General features: G+C 39.0%; 1 protein-coding gene across 2 annotated transcripts; it reads left to right on the top strand.

The window, feature by feature from the left end:
* The first annotated feature begins 2,809 nt into the window (after window positions 1-2,809).
* Window positions 2,810-7,647, top strand: LOC144643685 (uncharacterized). 2 transcript variants are annotated; one of them, XR_013568953.1, is made up of 4 exons: window positions 2,810-3,476; window positions 3,861-3,931; window positions 4,157-4,352; window positions 7,574-7,647. XR_013568953.1 is itself a non-coding variant. In XM_078503004.1 (3 exons), the coding sequence occupies exons 1-3, from the start codon at window positions 3,331-3,333 to the stop codon at window positions 4,291-4,293; spliced, it is 354 nt and encodes a 117-aa protein (XP_078359130.1). In that variant the 5' UTR covers window positions 2,810-3,330; the 3' UTR covers window positions 4,294-4,789. The 2 variants fall into 2 exon arrangements, 1 of the variants encoding a protein (XP_078359130.1); XM_078503004.1 differs by lacking the exon at window positions 7,574-7,647 and having other exon boundaries at window positions 4,157-4,789.
* Window positions 7,648-24,884: the final 17,237 nt, after the last annotated feature.

Genomic DNA, 24,884 nt, shown 5'->3' with positions numbered 1-24,884 from the left:
GCGTGTTCCTTCATGTTTTTAGATGACTTTGCCGGCAGTTGTTTGCTATTGTAGCATATTTATTATCATTATCAAATTTAAGTTAGAAGGCATTTGTGCTCAGTGCAGGTATTGCTCTACTTTTGCTCTAGCCAATCCTTTTTGTTTTGTTTTAGGCGACTATTTTGTTTTACGCCTCTAAAGGATGGCTCGCCATACTGTCCTGCGATCCTTGGATTTCTGCTGGTCGCAATCAGGGGGGCCTTTGTATTGGAACCGAAGGAGGCATATTTGCGAGGGGACTTTCGAATTAAAGAGGAAGCTAAGATAGAGTTGGCCTCTAATGTGTAAGATAGACCAGTCAAGCGGTGAGATCAAGGTAATTACTACTGGGAAATGCTATACCAGTCTTGGTACAGCCTCACGCAAGATGTGAAGTTGTTGTTATGTCTTTTTTTGACATGGGCTTTTGTGAGATAGAAGACCTTCCTTTTTATATGAATTTACCTTTGGTTTTCCTTTCATTTATTGTAGAACAAACAACCGCTGCAAGAGCTGGGCCGCACTTTCAGAACAGTCGTCCTGCATGCAGGTTTTGATGCGCGAAAAATCTCACATCACTGTAATGGCTCGGTTAGTGATAATGATGTTGCATTCCCCTATTGTTTTAAGTGTCGTAGTTTATTCCATTTTTCCTATTCTCTGTTCTAACAAAGCGTCTGCATCTATGTGAGCCCTTTTCTGGTTTCACAGTAAAACCCCGCGTACATGGAAGGTAGGTAGGTAGGTAGATGTGTGGGTGGGTAGCTAGGTATGGGCTAGGTATAAGCCTTGTATTTCTCCACTTCGCTTATTCATTAACAGACTCCCATATGACTGGTGGGCTGTTTTGCAGCCGTTCACGTCACATGATCTTGGAGATAGAATTTTCTTCTCTTTAATTAAGTTCAGTTATAGCATTTTCTTTTTTTTGCAGGACATGGCCACTACATTCATAGTGAATGAAGCGATACGAAATGGAGGAAATTTCCCCCGAGAATCGGTGGCCACCCTGTGTCGACTTGCAGGGTGGAGTGAAGATAGCAACACGTGGGCACTCTATGTGAAAAACGTATTTGAGAAGCACTTAGATACGAGTGCCTATTTACAGCGGTAAGAAGATATTTTCCTTACTTGATTTAAAAAAGAAATATTTCTCCTTTTGCACAGTCATACGTTCATTAATTGCATGGTATTTTTTCTTTCCGTGTCCAAATATGGATTTGACGCGTCAAGGCTCTAAATGAGCGCGCATATTTGTGCTCGCCTAAAAACATGTTTTTTTAAGAGTTTCTTCAGAATAGCCAAACAATTCAAAGATGAGTGTGCTGAAAAACATCCGTGGCTAACAATTGAACCCCACTTCCAAACGGAAAGATTCAAATATTGAATACTGTCTGAATAACAACAGTAGCACATAATCATGAAAGGAAAAATCAACTTTATGGTTAAATTTTTGTTATATTTTCACAGTGACCTCCGCCCTTGCCAAACATTATATTTGCAGTCAGTCAAGACTGCATATAATTACAGGGTAGAAAATGTAAGAACAAGGGAAGAGTGCGAGAAGGCTCCTGCATTTCCAGATTTTTTCTGGAGCTTCAAGGATGAAAAATTAAAAATGTCCATCAGAAGGTACGTTTGTTTTTTATGAAGTGAATTGCTGTTGATTATAATATCAATATCACCAACACCATAAATGACAAAAGCAGTATGTACCAGTGTATGAGACAGCAAGAATTTTGTAATTAGTATTGAAGTATCTCAGGGTTTTGTTTTGTTTTGTTTTTGCTAGAATTGAAGAGATTAAAGCAAGAAAAAGATGCACGATACAATGGTGGGTAGAAATTTTTGGGACTGTTTTTATGGTTAGGGTTATTGGATAATCTTAAGAAGGTGCAAGTACTGCTGTAGTAACCTGTCACATGGATGACTCTGCGCCCTTCCCCCCCCCCCCTTCCCCCTTCTGTGAGCAATTCCAAAGCCACTACTAGGCCAAAGAATGTGAACCATCAAACACTACACAATTGCAGAGTCTGGGCACCTGCTTTAGATGACTTGTCCTGCATGCTGGCTTTGACGTTAGGAAGATTTCTTATTTGATTATAATTTTACTTTTTATAATTAAGTAATTGTAATGCAAAATTGTACTAAAATAAATTTTTGCTGTATATTTGAAATATATTAAATTACTTCATTAATTAAATAATTAATATATTTAATAAATTAGTTGTATTAAACAAATGTAATTTTAAGATTTCTCACACTTTTTTTACTGCTACATTATGCATGAAGATACACAGAGAAAGTGCATGGAGAATGATTACTACTTCATATACCACAGAAGTTGGGATTTTACTCAAAAGGTTTCATTGAGGTGCCCATTATATTTTGGCGTGTCCGTGTGATGTTTCAATCCACACTGTTATAGGCAATCATTTAAGACAACAGTCTGAACCAATGAAATGTGAGAAAATGATGACAACAACCAGGTGCTTGTACTTAGGAAAGCCCACTTTAACTAAGGCAGGCAGGCAGATTAATTATTGGGGACAATGTTAGCTTGTTAGATGGTCTTAAGTCTTACTTTGATAAAGGAAGGATGAACAAGGAATTTTTCTCAATATGCCACACCTTCTGTACATGTAAGTGCCAGTCTGCCTAATGAAAGGCTTTGAAAGATGCTTTTTTTCAACACCAACGGAATCCCCATGCATTTTGAGTGTTGTAAAACTAAGAAAAGAAAGCAGCCTGTAGTGGAAGTTAAAAACAACTCAACAAAAAAAGGGAAAAGAGGAAGGGACCAGAGGGCTTCTTAGTCGAGACATAGCTTTGTCATTGAAGAAGTCAGGCAGTGCCAATCAAATGAAGACCCTGTCTGCTTCATCACGTCAGGCAGATACGCTGTTCACCAATCCAGCTCCAAGCACTTGAAGGAGTGCTCTTGAAAAACGTACATCAAACAAAGGTAAACCCCCAGAGAGTTCAGCACAGGAGAATGGGAGAGAGAATGAACTAATGGTGGTAAAAGTACCTTAACTACATGACTCCCCGGAAGGTTCCAGGGGTGGATTGATTGCAACACCTGAAGAACGCCACACGTTCGCACCAGTTTAAATCTTTTTTCATGATAGTTCCAGTTTAAGGTTTTCTTTCTCTGTCATCTCAAATCCAACAGCAAAATAAATGTTTTTTGGCATTTTTGTTTCGTTTATTTTTCTTTATTAATTAGTATTCCAATGTCTTCTTTCAAAAAAGGATTAATTGAATACTAAACATCATCTTACAAATTTCAATTCCACAGTTGCATTAATGTTGTCCGCCTCTTTCCATTCAGGCTGTAGAGCTGGCTCACTAACCACCTTAAGGAAAAGAGGTCAAGCAGAAGAACTTATGGCAGAAGTTGACAGTCCTCCCCCTGTTCGTCCAATAATGACGCTAGGACAGTTAAGCTTTGTGTATGTCGGGGGGGGGCCCTTTTTATTTTTTTTTTTTTTTTTTTTTTTTTTTTTTTTATTTTTTTTTTCTCCTATTTTATTTTTTTTTGGGCCTCCCCCCCCCCACTCCGAGGGAAATAAAATTTATTGATTGATTGATGTCGCTGATGCGTTTTTATCTTGGATTTGAATTTTCAGCAACAATTTTGCACTTTATGCATTTATTGTTATATCGATATCTGTAAGAATATGCGTCATAATAGCTTATCCCCTAGTACTTAATCACGTCACATCCTGCTTTCACCGCAGCGATTTAAGAGCCTTTTCGGGCTGTTTTACAGCACTGCCCATTGCAACATGGTGTTTTATTCCGCGTCATTCAATGATAGTTTTGTCCCCATGCAGGAAAGATGCTGAAGGGCAACTTCATTTGATTCTCAACCTTGTTAAGGAGAAACAAGATATGCGCTTTACAGGTTAGGCGAATGCTACCAATTGTTAGTTTATCTTTTAAACTTATTTGACTTCTTGCTCTTGTTTTCTGTGGATTTGTAATGTAATTGTTATATAGAAACCAGAAGAAATGCTCTTCTTGGCTGTTTCTACAAGAGCACAGCTGAGTTTCTGTTAATGGAAGGTATACGTTGGTAGTATTTGTAAGTTTATTTTATTCTATGGCCATTTCAATTGTTTTTTTGCAGACGGCCATTTCGCTTTACACCGCTGGAAAAGAGCTCCCCCTATTGTACAGCAACCCTCAGCTTTCTCCTTGTTGCTTTTAGGGGTGCCTTTCTCCTGCCTCCAAAAGAGGCGTTTAACAAGACAGATTTTCAGCTGAAGGAAGAAGCGAAGTGGCGTCTGCTGTGTCAGATTGACCAGTCCAGCGGGCAAATCAAGGTAATCACAAATTGCAGATCGATTTTCCTAATTTACGCACGTTTTGGTAAATTTCTTTAATATCTAAGAAAATCAAACTATTATAAAAAACGAGTATTCCTCATTGCGACTACTTTGAGTATTTCATTTCTTGTTTTGGGTGTAGAACACTACACAATTACAAAGTTTGAGAACCTGTTTCAGACGACTAGTATTGCGTGCAGGGTTTGATGTGAGAAAGATTTCTCATCATTGCAATCGTTCGGTGAGTGCGACGGTTATACATTTGGAGTCTTACTGTATTTTTTTGTAATCACATAAAGTGCACCTGGCCCCTAAAAATTTTTCTCGCTCAAGTTAATTACCATATTTTGCTAATTATTTCTGCGCAATAATTTTTTGATTTGGTAAAATCCTCGCCTTTATGTGCCCTAGTGAAGTAGGAAAAAACGTCGCCATTTCGGTACTAGAGCCATGAAAAGCATGTTTTCTTGCTGTTTTTTTTTTCTCATTTATTATTATTAATATTTTTTTAGGGGGGGGGGTGGGGGTGATGGGCGTAGGTGTTCCCATTTTTTCTTTGTCTATTTCCTTCGATTTTTCTCGGCTGTCTAATTCTTTCTTTTTTCTTCGCTTCTCATTTTTCATTGGTAAATTATAAGAAAAGGACCTTTATCAATTACAGTGGCTCTCTCTAAATATTTATTGTAATTCTACCCATTTCTCGGATAACGTGCTTTCACTTACATTTATACCATTTACATTATTGTTGGCTACCTCCCTTTGAGCATACAGAGTGCATGTTTGTCTAGCGATACAATCAGAATGGTTGCAGTAAAAGCTGTTTTATCCCTTTTCTCTTTTTCAAGTCCCCATCTGGCAGTGTCCCCTCTCTTCCAAGCTCCTTCCACCCCGTTCTCTTTTTCTGTCTCAAATGCATTAATTATCATTTTTGTGCCTAGGGCCTAGGCCGCCTAGCCCCTAGGCAATATGTGATCGAACCACTTTGTGATGGAAGATATTCTTGTTAACAATAGAATTGTCAATCGATCCAATCAGAACAGAGCATTTCGTCATTGCGTCAGCGATACGTCGACCCGTTCTCGTTCGATCTGGTAAAACTTGTAGAGGTGTATTGCTGTATTCTTCGAAAGGTGCTGTATTTTCGTTGAAGATAATTTCAGTTCGGGAAAAAAAAGACGAAGGTTCGTGGAAGATCACCGCGAAATTCCTCTCAACTACTCATGAAGATTTGGGATAAGATGGTTACGTACACTGCTTTCAACGATGCTATTCAGAGCTTCTTAACCAATATCAAGTGTGACACCGCCGTAATCGTGGACTTTGTGCGGATTCTGAACACTTTACAAAGCAAAATGGTAATGTACAGTGTTGCTTCGAATTTTGATGGAATTTTTGGAAGAATCGGTTATTAAAAGCCGCCGCGAGCAGCCAAAATTCAAAACATTTGCTTGTGTAGCGGAATCTCACGTCTTTCAAGTTTTCGCTATTTTGTCGGTTTTAAATACATTCCTTATCTTGATATGAATGAAAATAAATCTGAAACAGAATTTCTTTCAAGTTTCTTTGATTTTTCTATATCTCTTAAACTTAAAAGTTCGAAATTTTAGGCAACATATATAAACTTATTAATAAGATTTAAGACAAAAGTTATAGCCGATAAGCATCTTTACGGCGAGCCGTACGTCTTGTGTTATTTACTTTCAGGTAAGCCGCTTTTTGTTTTGAATTGAGAATTATTACAGTACTTCAAAAAGGAAATTGAGTTTTTTTTTTATTGAAGGTTAAATGGAAGCAATTGAAAGTATCGTGAGTCGAGTTCAAGGGACGATTTTAAGCCAATTTTACGCTGCTTCACGCTGCTCAAACACACTGCTGTGTTTCGTAAATTCATCTCGAATTACCTGAGTTACTGACTTTCTCCATCAAGGCCACAAAAGTCAGAAATTAACACTATTCGCGGTCAGAATGTCATTTTTAATAGGGTACATAAATAGATTGCATTCGCCATGTTGAATTTAATAAAATCGCGAAGTTTCGGGAGAACTGATTCAAATTCGATAAAATACAGCAATTCATTTTGAGATATTTGTAGGTGAAGAAATTTTGTTAACTGAGGGTGGGTGCGCTAAAAGTTTTGAGTTTTTTGTACCACGGTCTTCTGATCGTTTCTGTCACTGCTTTAAAATATCTTTATACCACTACCAGCATCCTCACGCAGTCTTCGACTGCCTGTTATTGTTACATCATAGTTTTTATGTGTCTTGATTCACTGTTGTTTCGGCAGCATTAATTTACTTTGTTTGGTTACTGTTATTTTTGTTGTGTTCTTTAAGAAACATTCCTGTTATGATCATAATTTCTCAGTATCATACTCGCATTTTATTATTTTTATTGCCCAATTCTCAGTTTTTGCCATCAAAGACGTACATTATTTCAGCAGCATGTACTTATTTCATGCTGTTCCTGTCATTCTGTTCTCGACTACATTTACATATACCATTGCTGTTATATGATCATTTATTTCATAAATAATCATTTGTTACCATTATACTAGGTTTATCATTCTTATTGCCTAATAAAGATATGGCACAACGTTGGGAAACAGTCTACTTTATTGAAATATTTGTTATTACAAATTACATATAATCATTACACTCAGTTCCACACTCCAGATACTTTAAGCTGACTGAGCAATTTTGTAGGATTGTTTAGGTAACAACCAAGGGCAATCATTAACCAATCATTTGTTATGCTTCTTAACCAAGCAATCCTGTACACGAACAAATATCCGCGCATATTTTAAAGCAAATTAGAGGTACGAGGGAGACTTCCAATTTCTACAATCACAAGTGGCTTTCAGCCCTAGGCACACGTACGCATTGCGGACCTATTTTTATTGCAGGGAATGGCGACTACATTCATTATAAATGAAGCCATTAGAAACAATGGGGTTTTCCCAAGGGAGTCAGTGTCCACTGTGCCGCCTGGCAGGGTGGAGCGAGAAAAGTGGGACATGGGCCTTGTATGTAAAGGATGTGTTTGAAAAACACATTGACGCCAATGCTTTTCTTCACCGGTAAGACTACACTCTATGATTTGTATTATATCAGTTTCATCACAGGTGATTGAAGCATACTGTAAGAGTTTCTATGGACTTGAAATTGAGCGTAATATAACTCAATATTGTTTTAGGCGACCATTTTGTTTTACGCCTCTAGAGGATGGCTCGCCATACTGTCTTGCGATCCTTGGTTTTCTGCTTGTGGCAATTAGAGGGGCCTTTCTATTAGAACCAAAGGAGGCTCATTTGCGCAGGGACTTCCGCATTAAAGATGAAGCCAAGAGGTGGCCTCTAATGTGTAGGATAGACCAGTCAAGCGGTGAGATCAAGGTAATTACTACTGGGAAATGCTATACCAGTCCTTGGTTGTAAGCTCACACAAGATGTGAAGTTGTTGTTATGACTGTTTTTGACATGGGCTTTTGTGAGATAGAAGACCTTCCTTTTTGTGTGAATTTATCTTTGGTTTTCCTTTCATTTATTGTAGAACGAACAACCACTGCAAGAGCGGGGCTGGACTTTCAAAACAGTTGTCCTGCGTGCCAACCACCTCCTTACTATTAATGTAATTTAACTTCGTTCAGCTCGATAAGCTTTTTAGTCGCATCGAAAGATTAAGAGTGTCAAAACGAGAGCTGTTGATCAGTTTATTGCAAAACGCAATGCTGAGAAACATGATAGGATTCGGGGTAGAAATCCTCCTCCTCATCCGAACAAACTAGTAAGTAGTTTTCAATAAAATAGCTTCTTCTTTTTTGGGCTGTTTTATAGCTCCTTAAGGAGCCTTATTAAGAGTGGCAGACACAGTCAATTCACAAGAGTGATAAGTTTTATTTTAACTTTTAACCCGAGTTATTTTGATAACAAATATTTCCTTTTGCAGCCATTTGCTGAGCCACTCAACATATAGCATTGTCTTGAGAAGATGGAGCAGAATGATGATCTCACCCTGAGAAGATTTTCTTTTACAAGGTACGATGTACCTTTGTTATCCTCTGTCCCCTGCTCTTTTGTTGGGTGTTATTTTAAAGCCTGCAGTGAAACACAGATGATGGAGCATCAAAATTTGGAGAAGCATCCCGGATGGGGAAGATATTCTGAGAAAGTCACAGAAAAAATGTGGCAGTGTCAAATGGCTGGCTGCTTGAAAAATTTCAAGTCGTGGGATGGTGTCTATAAGCATATGCAGGTGCATAGCAAGCCTTTGAAGTGCCCAGCCTGCCAGAAGGTCCTTGGTTCAAGCCTGAGCGAAACCATGATTTTTCCCCTTGTTTTAATCGTGTCTACTACTTTTCTATTGATATGTCATGATATGAATGTAATTAAATCTGATAATTGTGACTCCTCAATTGTAAACAATTCGAGTGGCTCTTTAATGCAAGCGTTATAACCTAAAGCTCAAGTTTATATATAGCCAAAGAGTGTGTTTTTTCCTTAACCCTGGCGTGAATGATTAACACGCACATTTTTGTTGCTAAGGATCTCGAACAACTTTTTTTTCTTGTTTTAAAAGGTTTATCAACATGTTCCAGCTCAGTGTCAAGTACAGTCTCCATCCTTGGGTTATTGGAATCCTCAACCATGTTTGAATGACATGCCATCTAATGTTGGCGGCCAGACGTTTAGTCCATTAAATAAGGTAAACGTCATTCCTGTGAAATATACAGTCGCTTTCTTCTTCTTGCTAAGAAATACCTTAAACAAATCTGATCTTGTTGTAAATTGTTTTCAAAGGTTCATCAACATGTTCAAGCTCAGTAACAGGTCTGTCTCCTTTACTGGGTTCTTCAAATCTACAAACGTCTTCCAGCGACATGTTGTCTAATGTTGGCTACACCTCCTTACTATTAGTTTAATTTAACTTCGCTCAGCTCGATAAGCTTTTTAGTTTTTCTGAGTGTTCTTACCATATTCTGTTTCAATTATATATTTCTTTTTCTTTTTCAAAGCATTGTATGTAGGTACTTTCTGGTAAAAAGGTTGTCATTGTATGTCTGAAAGGAGAACACTTTCTGGAGTCTTCTAAAAGCAGATAAAGTAGGCTCATATCTTACAGTGTGAGGTAGTTTCAAGTCACGATATTGTTGGATAAATATATCTATTCTTCATATTTAGCAGAAATTATAATAGTGAAAGGAAAAGCTATCAAACTGTCACTGGAATAATTTAAATTTGTGTGTATGACATTCAAATCTGGATAAATCTCAACGGAAATGCACCCAATGAGTTTGAAAGAAAACTAAAAGATGTGAAACAGAAGGCTGTAGAAAGATTTGCAGCAAAGTACAATGCTAAACTTCATGATCAAGCAAGAACTAAACACCTACCACCACACCCAGACAAGCTGGTAGGTAGTGTACAGTTTCATGCACGAGCTTAGTTAATTCTCTTTTAACTTTTTTTCTTTTTCCTCTTTTCTATAACAACCTTATTGCAATTAAGTGTATCTACACTTGTTCGGGATCAATTTCGTTATTTATGTTTTAAAATGGTAAAGACATTATGTGCACACAAAGTGGCATATATTTTATAATATGGCAAAAGGTCATGTTATCATTTTTGTTTTGTTTTTTGCAGCCTTTTTCCCAGCCTCTGAATGTCTTGGATCACCTGGAAAAGCTGCAGAATGCAGTCGGTGGACATGACCTTTCCCTACGACGCTTTTCTCACATCAGCTATTCAAAGAAAATACCCGAGTCCGTGAAATGCAGCTTCTTGCAATGCGACTTCATCTCCAAATCCAGACCAAAAATGATCAGCCATCAAACTGAAGTCCAGCATCCGGGTTGTAAAATATGTTTATTTTATTGGGCAGTGGAAACTCAAATGAAGACAGAACACAGCAAGTCAATAAGTGAAACTATGAGCATTTTGTCAAACAGGAAATGGTTTGAAAGATAAGAAAATGGGCCAAATAATAATAAAAAACTAACAGAAATTTAGAAGCTTCCAAAACTCATAGAATGTCACAAAAATCAGCAAAATAAGGCCAAGGTTGCTTTAGCTGGCCCCAAGAAAAGCACTTTAAATTTGAATAACATTGAAGCATTACGTAAAAGGTGTCAGCTTCAAGACCAAAAGGTCTGAACAGGGGGGTGGCCTGAGAGAAGTGGACCTTTAAAGGGATGCTGGAACTGAAAACCACCCTTGTACCAAATGCTGTAAGCCTTATGGGCCACAAAGACGGCATGAAATTAACACTGGCTAATTTTAAATGCAAAAAAGGAGTGCTCTTGAAAATAGCACATCAAACAAAGGTACCGGTAACCCCAAGAGAGTTAAGCACAGGAGAATGGGAGAGGGAATGAACTAATGGTGGCAAAAGTACCTTCACCAAATGACTCCCCTGAAGGTTCCAGGGGTGAATTGATTGCAACATCTGAAGAATGCCACGGAGTAAGGGATTGTCAAAATTCAAATTACCAGGCATAGGCAAAGGTTAATTCAAAAAGAGTCTCTTTGAGTGTCAAGAGAGAATTGAGTTTTGCACAAACTGGGGCCCCATTAATAACTCATGATTGTCTCTATAAGACACCCAAACCTTGGCAACAGGAAGAGAGTGTTTCTAATTCGGAATGTACAATTACAGCATTGTATGACTAGGTGGGCTCATTGGGCAAAGTTCTGCAGGTTCCCACTCTTTTTTAGCCCTCAAGGGATTATTTACTGAGAGGAAGACATCCCTTCTGTTGCATTTTTCAACTCCCACTGTGACTCCGACCACGATGACACAGAAGATAAGGAGTCGCAACAAAAGCTTTCCATTCCCATAAATGACCAAAATGAGGAAGCTAATCTTGTCAGCAATCACTATGACAACAACTGTAATAGAGGTTTGTCAGAATAGGAGTTGAAATTGGAAGAAACATCACAACATCATCATGAGGACGTTTCACTTCATTCCCCAGTGCAGGAGAAAATTAATTGGTCATAGATTTATTATACAAATAATAAAAAATAGAAAACTTTGCTAACACTAAATTAAAAAAATAATAATAATAACATATTTGTAATAACGGTATGTGCAAATATTAATCTAATGCATAGCCCTCATATTATTTTATTTTCTTCCTATATTTCTATTTATTTTTCTTTGCATTGTTTTGTAAATATTTCATGTTTAGTGTAAATTAAGTGTATGTTATCTTATCCTATGTATTGTACATAATTGGTCTGTAAGTGGCTGTTTTGCTTCTCTTTTTGTGATGTAAGCAAACTGAATAGCGCAATTAAGAAACGTCACAAACTGTAGTTAAAAAACTTAAAACCATATCATTGGCATTAATTTGCAAGCTAATATTGTAATGTTTAATTAATTTGCTTAATGTAGCCTTATCACAAGATGACTGTTGCTTTAGGCTGACTTCTCACTCATCAATTCGGCCAGACTAGCAGATGAAGCCATCCTGCAACAAACCGTTGTCAGTTAAGTTGCAGAAGAGTGTTTGACTTTGATTAAGTCTTTCCAGAAATTGGTACCCGAAAATTGGTGCGAGTAGGAGAGTCAAAGATCATAGAGAAAAAGAATCCCTTATCACAAACAGTGTGTTTGTACCTTTGACGCAAAAAATGGGAATAGAGTGCTAAAACTTACGAATTAAAAACATAATAGAGATATAATAAACAAAGTTTCTTTTGTTGTTTACATCCAATTTTAAAGTTGTTATAGTTGACCCACAAATATGCTCTCACTTCCAGCCAACATGCATTAACAAAGCACTCTGCCCTGCAATTACTTACTGGATTGCACTGACTACACCTAATGGCGCCCCAGCAAACACACTTGTTGTTTATCAAGCATTGCTAAAATGTGGAGTGGGTGTCACTGCAAAACACCTGTGACCGCAATTACAGGGATTAAAACCGAACAAGTAAAATAAGTTCCACTTTAAAACAGTGTGTAATTTGTATGTTACACCAAACTTCTTCCTGCTAACAAAAAAGCAAACACACTTGTTGTTTATCAAGCATTGCTAAAAAGTGGAGTGGGTGTCACTGCAAAACACCTGTGACCACAATTACAGGGATTAAAACCAAACAAGTAGAATAAGTTTAACTTTAAAACAGTGTGTATTTTGTATGTTACACCAAACTTCTTCCTGCTAACAAAAAAGCAAACACACTTGTTGTTTATCAAGCATTGCTAAAGTGTGGAGTGGGTGTCACTGCAAAACACCTGTGACCGCAATTACAGGGATTAAAACCAAACAAGTAAAATAAGTTCCACTTTAAAACAGTGTGTATTTTGTATGTTACACCAAACTTCTTCCTGCTAACAAAAAAGCTTAGCAAATAGGCCGAAAACCCCCAGCCTACTACTGGAAAAAATTCAGTTTTCTCTGTTAGTTTGTATTGTGTGTGAGTGTTTGCGTCATGTTTACACTCTCCATGTTCAATACAGATTTTTATTTTTTTCAGGTTCACTTTAAAAAGGGAACCGAATGTACAGCCATTAAGGATCTATATTATCTATTAAAAGACCATCCAAATCAGTACACGCAGAATCTCGTCACAACCTTGTACCAACACCATTACCGCGAGGAATTTTTAAGTGTATTTGGAATTTTGCCAATCCATTTACAAGAAGTGGCACGGAAAATGTTGTGTAAGTTACCGTTGGTCAACACAATGATGTTTCCAGGCACTATTAACAAATGCTTTGTACAAACTGGTGGAGGCCAAACTTAAAAAGTTCAATGAGGACACTTTGACGAGGATACCTCAATGATTTTAACCTCTGCGTGTGACGAGAAACACCTGTCTGACATAACCATTGCGATGCAAAATCTCAACTACGCCAGTAACCGTGAAAAAGTGTACAAAAGGGAAGAAAGATCACATTACATGTATTCATACAAGTGCGAAGCCAGATCGTTCATCAACTCTCTGGCGCCTAACAAACACTTTAAGTCCAGATTGACAAGAGATGTGAGAAAAGTCATCAAACTATTAGCCGATCCCATGCAACTGTTAGTTGTTCCAATCTTTGGTCATCAATTACAGCTGTACAACCCCATTGAAGTTAATATAGGTGTGTGCTGGTCTTTAAAAAGATGTGCATTTGTAGAAAACCCAATTGAAGAACACCAAATTGGAAAGTTTCTCACAGGGCATTTTGCACTTTCGATCCTGACAAAGAGACCAATCCAAAATATTTCCACGAGATTCTTGAAAACAGCTTATCGGAAAGCCAAGTGTCAGTGTCCTGTGAAGGCTTCCTGAAAGTGCTGAACTAGAAAAGAAAACACCACAAGGATAAAGGCTCATCCTTTGTAGGGGATTGCAACAGTGGTAAAACTAGCCAGTTCTTCTCGATTCAAGGGCTAGTGCACCATGGGAACATTGTCACAGTGACAAAGCAATAAGCCTTTAACAAGGCCATGATCATGCCGTTTACCAAGGTGATAATTATTTATCGACAGCGCAGATGGACTCCTTGACATCGCCAACTGGAAGATACTCACCCAAGGGGGACACACGGCACATGTTGTCAAGTATCAAACGGCCAAGGCATTTCTCAACAAATGCCCAATGTTAGTCTTGGCACAGTGAAAGTAGGAGTTCGGTGCCGTTTACCAGCCAGCCATACTTCTTCAAGAGCCTACCCAATCCTAGCAGCAGCATGGCTGTAAAAGAACACCATGGAATTCGTTGTGTGGGCAGCTGAGAAGGCAAAAATTGTGAAGCCGGGAGCCATGCGGACACCGAGAGTGACCAAGAACAGTCTGCAGAAGGAGAGGAAGGTGTGCTGCAGGAAAAGGAGACGAAGGAAATACCATCATAGTCACTTTCAAATCCTGTGATGGAAGCAATCGCCAATTGACCGGACTAGTGACGAGGAACTCTTAGAAGACAGCACTGAAGAGGCTGGCACTTCAAAACGCTGACTGTCCTGAGAGAGATATTGTACTGACAAGTCAACCAGATGCTCTGCGAGGAAGAGCGAAAAAGATCCGAGTTGGGTACCCTAACCAAACATGGACAGAGAAAGGAATCAGCACCCAAATGGCCGCTTTTCTACCAACAAATCCCGAATCAACGCTGCCTACACAGATACAGAGTGGGTTACAGAGGTACCACTACGAATAAAGATCCCGTGAGAGGCAACAATGTCGCCAATCAGCCCGAAAAGCATTGGAGGGGCCTTGGATTAGGGCCACCGAGCAAGACCTTAAGATCTGCTGCGACCCCTCATTCTGTTCGTTCAAACCTAAAGGCAGTGATGGAATTGCTATGTGACTAGTTGAAGAGTTACCACAAGTCACTGGGTACATACAACACAGAAGAAGCCAAAAAGGAGCGCATCAGGGTGTGTACAGCTCTAGGACTCCTTAGGAAGGAACAATGACATCTGGTAACAAGCATAGCGGAAAGGCTACCTGTGTCAACTTCCCCTAGCGTAGAACCCAAGAACATTCAGGATACAAAACGGACAAGGAAGAGAGTTTGCACGTCACTCCTCTCCCATGCGCATGTGGTGTGCGTGATTCAAGCATGAATAGCGCAGTCTCTGATGGCCTACCACATGGAGATAAAAGACACAAGGAGTGGTAGAGGGCCTTTGCCAGTCAAGGAGTCAGACAAGATGAAAAGGAGACGAAGGAAATACCATCATAGTCACTTTCAAATCCTGTGATGGAAGCAATCGCCAATTGACCGGACTAGTGACGAGGAACTCTTAGAAGACAGCACTGAAGAGGCTGGCACTTCAAAACGCTGACTGTCCTGAGAGAGATATTGTACTGACAAGTCAACCAGATGCTCTGCGAGGAAGAGCGAAAAAGATCCGAGTTGGGTACCCTAACTAAACATGGACAGAGAAAGGAATCAGCACCCAAATGGCCGCTTTTCTACCAACAAATCCCGAATCAACGCTGCCTACACAGATACAGAGTGGGTTACAGAGGTACCACTACGAATAAAGATCCCGTGAGAGGCAACAATGTCGCCAATCAGCCCGAAAAGCATTGGAGGGGCCTTGGATTAGGGCCACCGAGCAAGACCTTAAGATCTGCTGCGACCCCTCATTCTGTTCGTTCAAACCTAAAGGCAGTGATGGAATTGCTATGTGACTAGTTGAAGAGTTACCACAAGTCACTGGGTACATACAACACAGAAGAAGCCAAAAAGGAGCGCATCAGGGTGTGTACAGCTCTAGGACTCCTTAGGAAGGAACAATGACATCTGGTAACAAGCATAGCGGAAAGGCTACCTGTGTCAACTTCCCCTAGCGTAGAACCCAAGAACATTCAGGATACAAAACGGACAAGGAAGAGAGTTTGCACGTCACTCCTCTCCCATGCGCATGTGGTGTGCGTGATTCAAGCATGAATAGCGCAGTCTCTGATGGCCTACCACATGGAGATAAAAGACACAAGGAGTGGTAGAGGGCCTTTGCCAGTCAAGGAGTCATTAAAATCAAAAACAAAATTACTAATTTCTTTTTGAGCCAAAAATAAAATTGTTGTCTGTTTATGATCAGAATTTGGGACAGAAAGTTTACGTTTTAGATTGATTAAACAAAGGAAATCGAGTTTGACCATTTAGAACTCCTTGGAAAAAAGCAGTCATTTATTTATTTAATTTGAGTGTGGCAATATTAAATAGTTCTGCAGTTCAGTCTGGGTTTCATTTATTGCCACTGCAGGGTTTTGGTCCAGAGGCCAAAACCCGAGGAGGCACCCTAGAGGTCCCCGGGTGTATACATACAAGGACAAAAGAATATTTGTTGAAAAAGTAGAAATATGTTTGTAGGGCATGTTATTACTTTGCCACAGGATGTACATCAGCTTGCAGATATACTGCCCAGGTGCCCTAAAGATTTGCCTGTCATTATTTTTACCATCAATGGAAAGGATAATAGTTCTTCAGATTTTGAAGTAAGGCGCAAAATAGTTGAAGATGCACTTAATTGGTTAAACTGGTAGTAGTTCCATGCCGTTGACAGGAGTTGGCACCCCTCCCCTGATCGCTGCACCAGCACACAACTGGCAGACTCTGCTTACCATTTTGATGCAAGCACAGAATATCAACACAATGGTTGTAGGGCAGAACAGGAGGACTGTGATATCGCTTGATATGTGACTCTACCACCCGTCAATATCTTTCATATAAATGTTCAATATCTTTCATATAAATGATACAAATGGAGCAAATCTCGAAAGACAGCAGCTGCCATTAAAACTTGCTTGGTCCATAACCATTCATAAGTCACAAGGACTAACCCTTAAAAAATCGTGGGTAGACTTAGGACCCCCTGAAAATGTTACAGGACTAGCTTATGTTGCCTTGTCAAGAGTACGTAAACTTACTGATCTTGTTATTGAACCAATGAGCTTTGAAAGACTCCAGTCAATTAAGAAAACATCAAATTATAAGTTCAGATTGTTAGAAGAAGCTAGGCTGAACATTTTGGCAGAAAAGACTTTGCATTATTACAAAAACAAATGAAAGTACATCATTACATCTTTTAAATGTGTACTATACACAATAAGTAAATATTGCCTACAAAACTTCTACACTTAAAGTTGTAAAATATACATTTTATGTTAAAATGTTTTTTCAGTGTAATTTATTAAGGTAACTTACATTGTACAAATCATTCAACCCTTATTTGACAGATGAATAATTCTGCCAGCCCAAGTCCCCACAAAGAGGGAAAGATGGAAACTGGAAAAGATGAAACACAATCTGTTAGAGTCATGGTACACAGAGGGGAGTCATCTAAGTGCCAATTGTTTCTAAATAAGCTACAAACCCAGCAACCAATAACACTGCCCAACTTCCAAGTAACACTAAGCAACATGGTATTTCTAAACAAGGGGACAGGTATACAAGATGCTCCCTCACACTCCATTCAATTTCCATTCCAACCACTGGCACCAATGACATCAACATCTGTAGATACGATTCTCAAAAACCACAACTCTGGAAATTTCACGGTCTCTGGTTGCATTAAGTGGTGTAAATCATTACCTATGTGATGATAGTTAACTGTTGAAGGTTGTGACACCGCATATTTAATCTAGTAATCATCAGGCTTATATTTCAGTCGTAATCTCTAGTCGATCTGTTCGAATCGCTTTTGGTTCATTTTCCGACAACGCATGGCTCTCTCTTCTACTTCTCCCGTTCCTCCACGAAGGACAAGCAGACAAGTCAAACCTAATATCCACCCTGACTTTGAGTACGACGTTGTACAGAGGCGTATCGACCAACTTGATCGCGAACTCGCAGCATCGGGACTTTTGGGGAACCACTGAAACCGGAACACGCAACTAAAATGGTAAGAGAGGCTGAATTAACAGACCCTTCTGGAACTATAAATTAATCAGTCTGGGATAGCCACAAGCAGCAGACTGAAAACAGACAACTCTACACTGTAATCAACTGCAATCTTGAGCAGTATTTTGGTAAACGCCTTGCAACCACAGTAAACACAACAGTTACTAAAGAAAAGAGCAGGACATCTCCCATATCGAGCGATCACAGGACAAACAATACTGGGTGTGCTGTCCAGAAATCATGAACGTCTATCCAACTGTATATCCAGTGTGCAACAACAAAGACTGTAGCAAAAAAAGCAGGAGCAGCACTTTTCAGTGACAGCATTTCCCAAGATCATTGGGAATTTCCTACAAGAAGATGTCTTGCAATATAAAGACAATATTGACAATCTTACTGAGAAATTGTTGTTGCTGCAATTGTAGATTTTCAGCTTTCCCCCAATAACAATTTTGTTATAGGTATGAAAACCCATACCACATCTTCACAGGAAAAGTGAACAGCTAACTCTGGTAAAAACAGTTAGACAGACAATAGTGTTTATTTAACATAAACTTACAATTTATTACACATTATTATTTTATTATTATTTACAGTCAACGCGCTTCACACATGAACGCTTGGCGACGTAAGGTTCCAATATTCACGTGAACATTTCATGATACAATTTGATTGACATGCCTTCACCGCAAGATTAAAAGATAAAGATCACGTTTCGAATAATCGAATCATTCATTTGTAAATTTTGTGCGGAAGCGACCGAGAAATTGAAAATGTCGGAATTGTAGTAAAGATAAAGAGCAATGACCTCCCTCTTGCGTTTCTCAAACGAACAGCCGCTTTTCTAAGCAAAACGCTCAAAGAAATTAGATACGACATCGTCTCCAAAGTAGGAGAATTGTTGCCTCAAAATTTTAAGTTTGTTCGAATGGGAATTCCAGTAAGCGCCATCCAAGAGGAGAAACTGCATCTTCAAAAGTGTGTTGAAGAAGAAGAGAGCGGCACAGCATTTAGTTTGTCGATTCAAGTGCACAATAGCTTGGAAAAGAACAATTCTCGGGAAATTTCCACTCAAAGTTCTAACAGGAAGTCCGTCTCACTGATCCCACCATCGGCATTGAAAGACAGTCAGGATGCGTTTGAGAAAACATCCAAACAAGTTCAGCGTGAAGTCGAATTGTTAGAGGATGACATGCTAAACTTCATTCGCTTGAAGAAATCCCTTTACATTGACCCTGGTATGGTAAAGCCAACTTCACCTGTACGAGCTGCCATTACAAAGTTTCAAAACCTTGCACTCTACCCGCATGCAGAGGAAACAATGATTGTGGCATATTGGCAATACATTCAGATCACAAAGTTGAGATAAACAAAGCGAAACAATAGTCAAAGAGCTAAAGGATAAAAAGGAAGAAAAAGAATTGATGGAACTCATGAAAGGACGAACAAAAGCTAACCACGGCTTTTGGAGTGTGATCCAATAAAATACTCATGTCGCTCAACACTTGAAAATGATTTGCGTGTTCTTGACAAAAAATTATTTTTAAAAAAAATTCTCATTTGCCATAACATCAGATGTCTTATTTTCAATTTTACCGTGGGCTTTTACCCTATACTTTCAATTTGATTTACAATTGTTCGATTGAAGTTTTGAAGAATGATTTCATTAACTGAAAAATGAAATCGGTGAATGAAATATTTTATGAATGTTTGAAGTTGTGCGTCCATGCGTGAAGCGCATTGACTGTAACATAAACTTACAATTAGTTTATTATTTATTACTTAGTTACATATTGTTTCACGGGCCAAGTAGAATCACTGATATTGCAGATAATTATATTTTGTGCCAATACATTGTGGCCAGTTTGATTATTGTTGTTGTAATGGTTATTGGTAGTGTTTTTTCCCCCAAAATTTCAAAACTTTTCTTGACATACAAAACGTTCCAGTTACGCAAATATTAATTACATAGTTGAAATATATTTATATTGACTGGTTTATGAAAAAATACATTGTAGATTATAAGTCACTATTTTCTAATAATACATTGTTGCAAGTTTCGTTATTGGTGATGTTTTTCCCCAAAAATTACACAAATAAATTGTACAATACATTCCTGTTACACAGCATATTAATTGCATAGTTGTAAAACATCCATGCAGTTTATGGATAAATAAATTGCAGATAGTTATATTTTGTGCCAATACATTGTGGCAAATTTGATTATTGTTGTTGTAATGGTTATTGGTAATGTTTTTTCCCAACCATTTCACAAATTTATTAACATACAAAACGTTCCAGTTACACAAATATTTACAGCATAGTTGTAATGGCTTTATATTGACTGGTTTATGGATAAGTAGATTGCAGATCATTATATTGTCTACAAATGCATTGTTGCGAGTTTGGTTATTGTTGTAATAATTTCTGTTGACCTGTTTTTTCCAAAAAATATCACAAATTAATAACATATAATATGTAATGGCTGCATGGTTATTACATTTGGGCGATGAGGATAATTCCATCTAGATTCGAGCAGGAATGGCGACCTACGGGAAAATAGGCATATTCAGAGAGTCGGATGACTATCGGATCCAATATAGTGGAAGACTTGTACAGTATTTTTAACAAACGGCTTTGAAGACGCAGCAAATCGAGCGATCTTACTCAGCATCTGCGGGAGTATACGCACTTCTATGGGATCTATTCCAACCAGCAAGACCAGCAGAGACCACTTTTAAGAAGATTGTCGAGACTTTGGAAAAGCACTTTTCACCCAAGCCTAGCGAAATAGTGGAGCATTTCAAATTTCACAGCCGAAATCGAAACGAAGGCAAAGGAGTTGCAGCGTATGTGGCGAAGTTATGTAAACTTACCGAACATTGCAATTTCGGAGAGTCTTTGCCGGAAATGTTGATAGCCCGATTAGTCTGTGGGATTAATGACAAGAAAGCACAGCAGAGATTACCGGCAGAACGGGAGTTAACCCTGAAAAGGCCGAGTAAATCGCTCTTGGAGAAGAGTTGGCAGTAAAGCACGTGGTTGACATCCAGTACAAAATGACCCCCATCAAAGTACATCAAGTTGGCGCTCGTGACAAGAATAACAAAGATCATCGTCCAGATCCTGAGTGTTACCGTTGTGGAGAGAAACACAAAGACATCTTGTTGCCTCTTGAAACGCGGACTACTCTGTACAACAGCCTGGTTTGCCCTCTGTTCAATCACTCCAATACTATCTAGGGCGATTCAGCCTGTCGATTCAAAGATGCGCAGTGTTTTAAATGCAGGTGAAAAGGGCACCTGTCCAAAGTTTGTCATGGGGAGAAAAATAACAAGAAAAAGCAGAGTAAACGAACCGATTCCAGAACACGGAAAACTAAACCACCCTCATGAGACAGTGGGCAAACAAAAGGGAACCAGAAGAAGTTTCCGGGAAGAAGAAGATGCTTATGCAGCAACCATGTATCACATTCAGGCCGGAAGGAAACCAAAGGCATTAAAAGTAAGTGTCGAACTTTGTGGTGAACCACACAATTTCGAAATTGACACTGGTGCTACCAGAACTGTGCTAAATGAACAAACATACAGCAAGTAAGGTCATGACAAAGTAGAGTTAAAGAGTTCCAAGGCCATATTGAGCACTTATACAGGAGAGAAAATACCATCGTTAGGAGAGGTGCTGATTCCTGTTAAGTACCAAAATCAACAGCATGATTTGCCAGCTATGGTGGTGAAGAGTCCTGGTCCTAACTACCTTGGAAGGAACTGGCTTCAAGTGATTAAGTTTATGTGGAACAGTATCTTTAACATACAGGAGATTAACCCTCAGCTACAGAAGATCCTAGATGCACACAAGAATGTTTTTGGCAAAGGACTCGGTACACTGAAGGGCACCAAAGCCAAAATCTATGTTGACCCAGGGGTTGACACCCAAGTTCATGAAAGCTCGTCCAGTACCTTATGCCCTTAAAGCAAAAGTTGAACAGGAACTGGAATGATTACAAAGTGAGGACATAATATCTCCCATAGAATTCACAGAATGGGCAGCACCCATTGTTCCAGTGGTGAAACAAAATGGATGAATGCGTATCTGTGGTGACTACAAGTGCACCGTCAACCAAAAACTCCAGGGAGGGAGGGAAAAGGTAATTGTCCCGATGTGCCATTTACATTTCAGGGGTCGTCACATGTGGCCGGTATAATGTTTAGCGTTACATTGTTGTGTGACACACCTACACGCCTAGCCTCATGTAACAAAGCATGCTGGGATTAAAAGTAATTTTACATGTGCTTTCAATATGGCCGGTGTGTTGACTGTAGTTTGACTGTGTGTTAGCTTGTGTGATTAACACCCGTGTTCTGAACATTACATTGGCGACGAGGATCGGCAAATTGCCGCAGAACTCACTACTGCTTGTGTGACCTACTCCTTGTGATGGCTGAAGCAATTCCGCACTTCGACCCGTTCGACATACATGCGGATGGCGCGATTGCACAACGATGGCTAAAGTGTTTGGAAAAACGTTTCATGGCCACTGCGATAAGTGATAAGAAGAGGCAAAGAGCTCTTCTACTATACTATGCCGGGGAGGAGGTCTCCGAAATCTTCGATACCTTACCGGACACGGGTGACGATTTTGCAACGGCAAAAGCAAAGCTGAATGAATACTTCGACCCGAAGAAAAACGTAGAGTTTGAGGTATACCCTTTTCGACAGGCAAAGCAAAACTCAGGTGAAACCATGAATTCGTACCACTCTCGATTACGACAGTGGGCTCTTACGTGTGAATTTGCTGATGTCGATAAGGAAATAAAATCTCAAATAATTCAGTCGTGCACTTCGCAGCGTCTTCGCCGAAAAGCACTGAGGGATTCGACCATGTCACTAGAAGCCCTGTTGGCCGAAGCAAGAACGTTGGAAGTTTCGGAGCAGCAAGCAACTGATATAGAATCCCCAGGAAGTGCCAATGCTGTGTTACCTCAGAAGTCCAAGACACCTGACAAGACAGCTCGTTGTTTTAACTGTGCCCTTGTTGTTATTGATGACTACTCAAGATTTCCCGAGATTGAAATTGTACACACTACTTCTGCCAAAGCTGCCATATATTTGCTGCATATGGTGTGCCCAAGGTGGTAAAGTCAGATAATGGCTGTTGATATGTCAAAACTTTAGAGTACGCATTGCATGCCTACATGTACGTCATTCAACCGTGATACTGTGCGGTTGTAGTTGGACCATGTGCTCGTATGTAAAATGGCGAATCTTGTCCATTAAACCGTTGTTGTTGAGTTTATTCTTCGCCTCTTAATTGTCCGCCCACAAAGTAAATCAACATGGTGGCAGCTTCAGGATCCAGTTAAGCGAATGGCAACGTCAGAATCCGGACAGTTCAGAATTCCACCCCCGCTAGAGGTGAATTCGGGAAACGTATCCGAGAATTACAAGCGATGGAAGAGGCAAATGGAGGTTTATTTGGCCGCTTCTGGTGCATCCGCGAAGGATGATAAGATACAAACTGCAATCATTTTAAATTGTGCAGGCCCTCAAGTGTTAGAAGTGTATGATAACATCGTGTGGGAGAATGCCGAGGGTAAACACAAGCCCGCTAAAGTGCTGGAAGCCCTAGAGAATTACTGTAATCCGAGAGACAATGAAGTCCTCGAATCGCATAGATTTTGTAACACTCCATACCAAGAGCCGTTTGACAAATTCCTTACCGAGCTGAAGACAAGAGCGGAGTCCTGCAACTTCCAGGAGAAAGATAGGATGATGAGAGACAAGATTGTGTTTACTGTGACTGGAAAACTTCAAGAGTTACTTCTTAGGGTGGATTCTTTGACCCTCGAGAAAGCTGTAAAAGTTTTTTTATTTTTATTTTTTTTTATTTAAATAAAATAAAATGTTACAAGTACAGCACAAGTAAAACTAGAACGATATACAACAAACAAAAAGAGAAAAAAAAAAACGGAAAACTAACTACAGTATAACAATTCTCCAATACACTATCAAGCAATTTTAAGTACACTATGTACAGTACATTTCCATCTCTAACGATTAATTTAATTTGAGAAAGGGTTATTAATCTTCAAGGTTCTACAATAGTTATTAAAATATTTATTTTGGAATTCTTTTAGACTAAGTTGGCTGTCCCACACTTTATTATGAATTATGTAATGTCTTAGATATATAATAAAGAGGTTTTCTATTTGAATCGTGTTATCAGCTGTTTGATGTTCTGTTCCAAAGAGTAAAGAGTAATTATTTATAACCAGAGACTTGTTTGTTTTCTGCTCAAACCAATTACGTGCACTGGAAGTAAGGTCGAGCACTGATTTGCATTGAAAAAGGCAGTGTTCTATCGAGTCCTCTTGTTCACAATAGATACATTTTGTGTCTTTGGCAATATTACAGAATGCTAGCTCTCGTTTAGTAAAAACAATGCGATGTAATAGTTTAAAAGTTGTTTGTAGGACTTTGGTATCTTGGCAAATAGCTTGAGTATGTTTAAGACAGTTTTCACATTCTTTTGTTACATCACTATTAAAATAGTTGGACCATTTCCAAAAGCCTGTGGGCTGCGTGTACCTTCCTTTAATAAATAGTCTGTAAAAGTCCTTACATTTTAATTTAAATATATCTATTTTGGTATTTGGTCCTAAAGCTACTGGTTTACCATTATGTAAAATCTCCTTATCGATGCTATTATTTTTGCCTAAAAGAAACAGGCGTCACGCATGGCGGTCATGCGGTGTGGTTGTGTTTGAGACCGCTCTCCATTTTTCCCACTTATGCGAGCTATTTGGTAGAAACTAGGCCGTTGAATCTTGCCACGAAATGAGTAATGTCAAAGAGTGGTAAAAGAAAGCATAGAAAATCGTCTGACACTTCGCAGCCTTCAATATCGCCGGACTCGAAGCTTAGTAAAATGAAAGGTGAAGAATTCAACATGGCGACTGATTCAAACGAAGCAGTGAACGAAGAAGTGCCAAGTCTTGGCGACATATGTGACCCTATTTGGGAAAACCGGGCTTAACGAAAATAGCGTTGTAACGCATTATCAATGCATTTACAATGCTTTGATAATGCATTTACAACGCGTTGATAATGCATTTACAACGCATTGGAAATAATTCTCAACGCATTCACAATGTTATTCAGTCCGTTGTGAAAACGTTGGAAAT

Source organism: Oculina patagonica, chromosome 2, assembly GCF_052425735.1.
Source record: "Oculina patagonica isolate OP01 chromosome 2, crgOcupat, whole genome shotgun sequence".
Lineage (NCBI taxonomy): Eukaryota > Metazoa > Cnidaria > Anthozoa > Scleractinia > Oculinidae > Oculina > Oculina patagonica.
The sequence above is the reverse complement of the archived record's forward strand: the minus strand, read 5'-3'. Positions and strand labels throughout refer to the sequence as shown.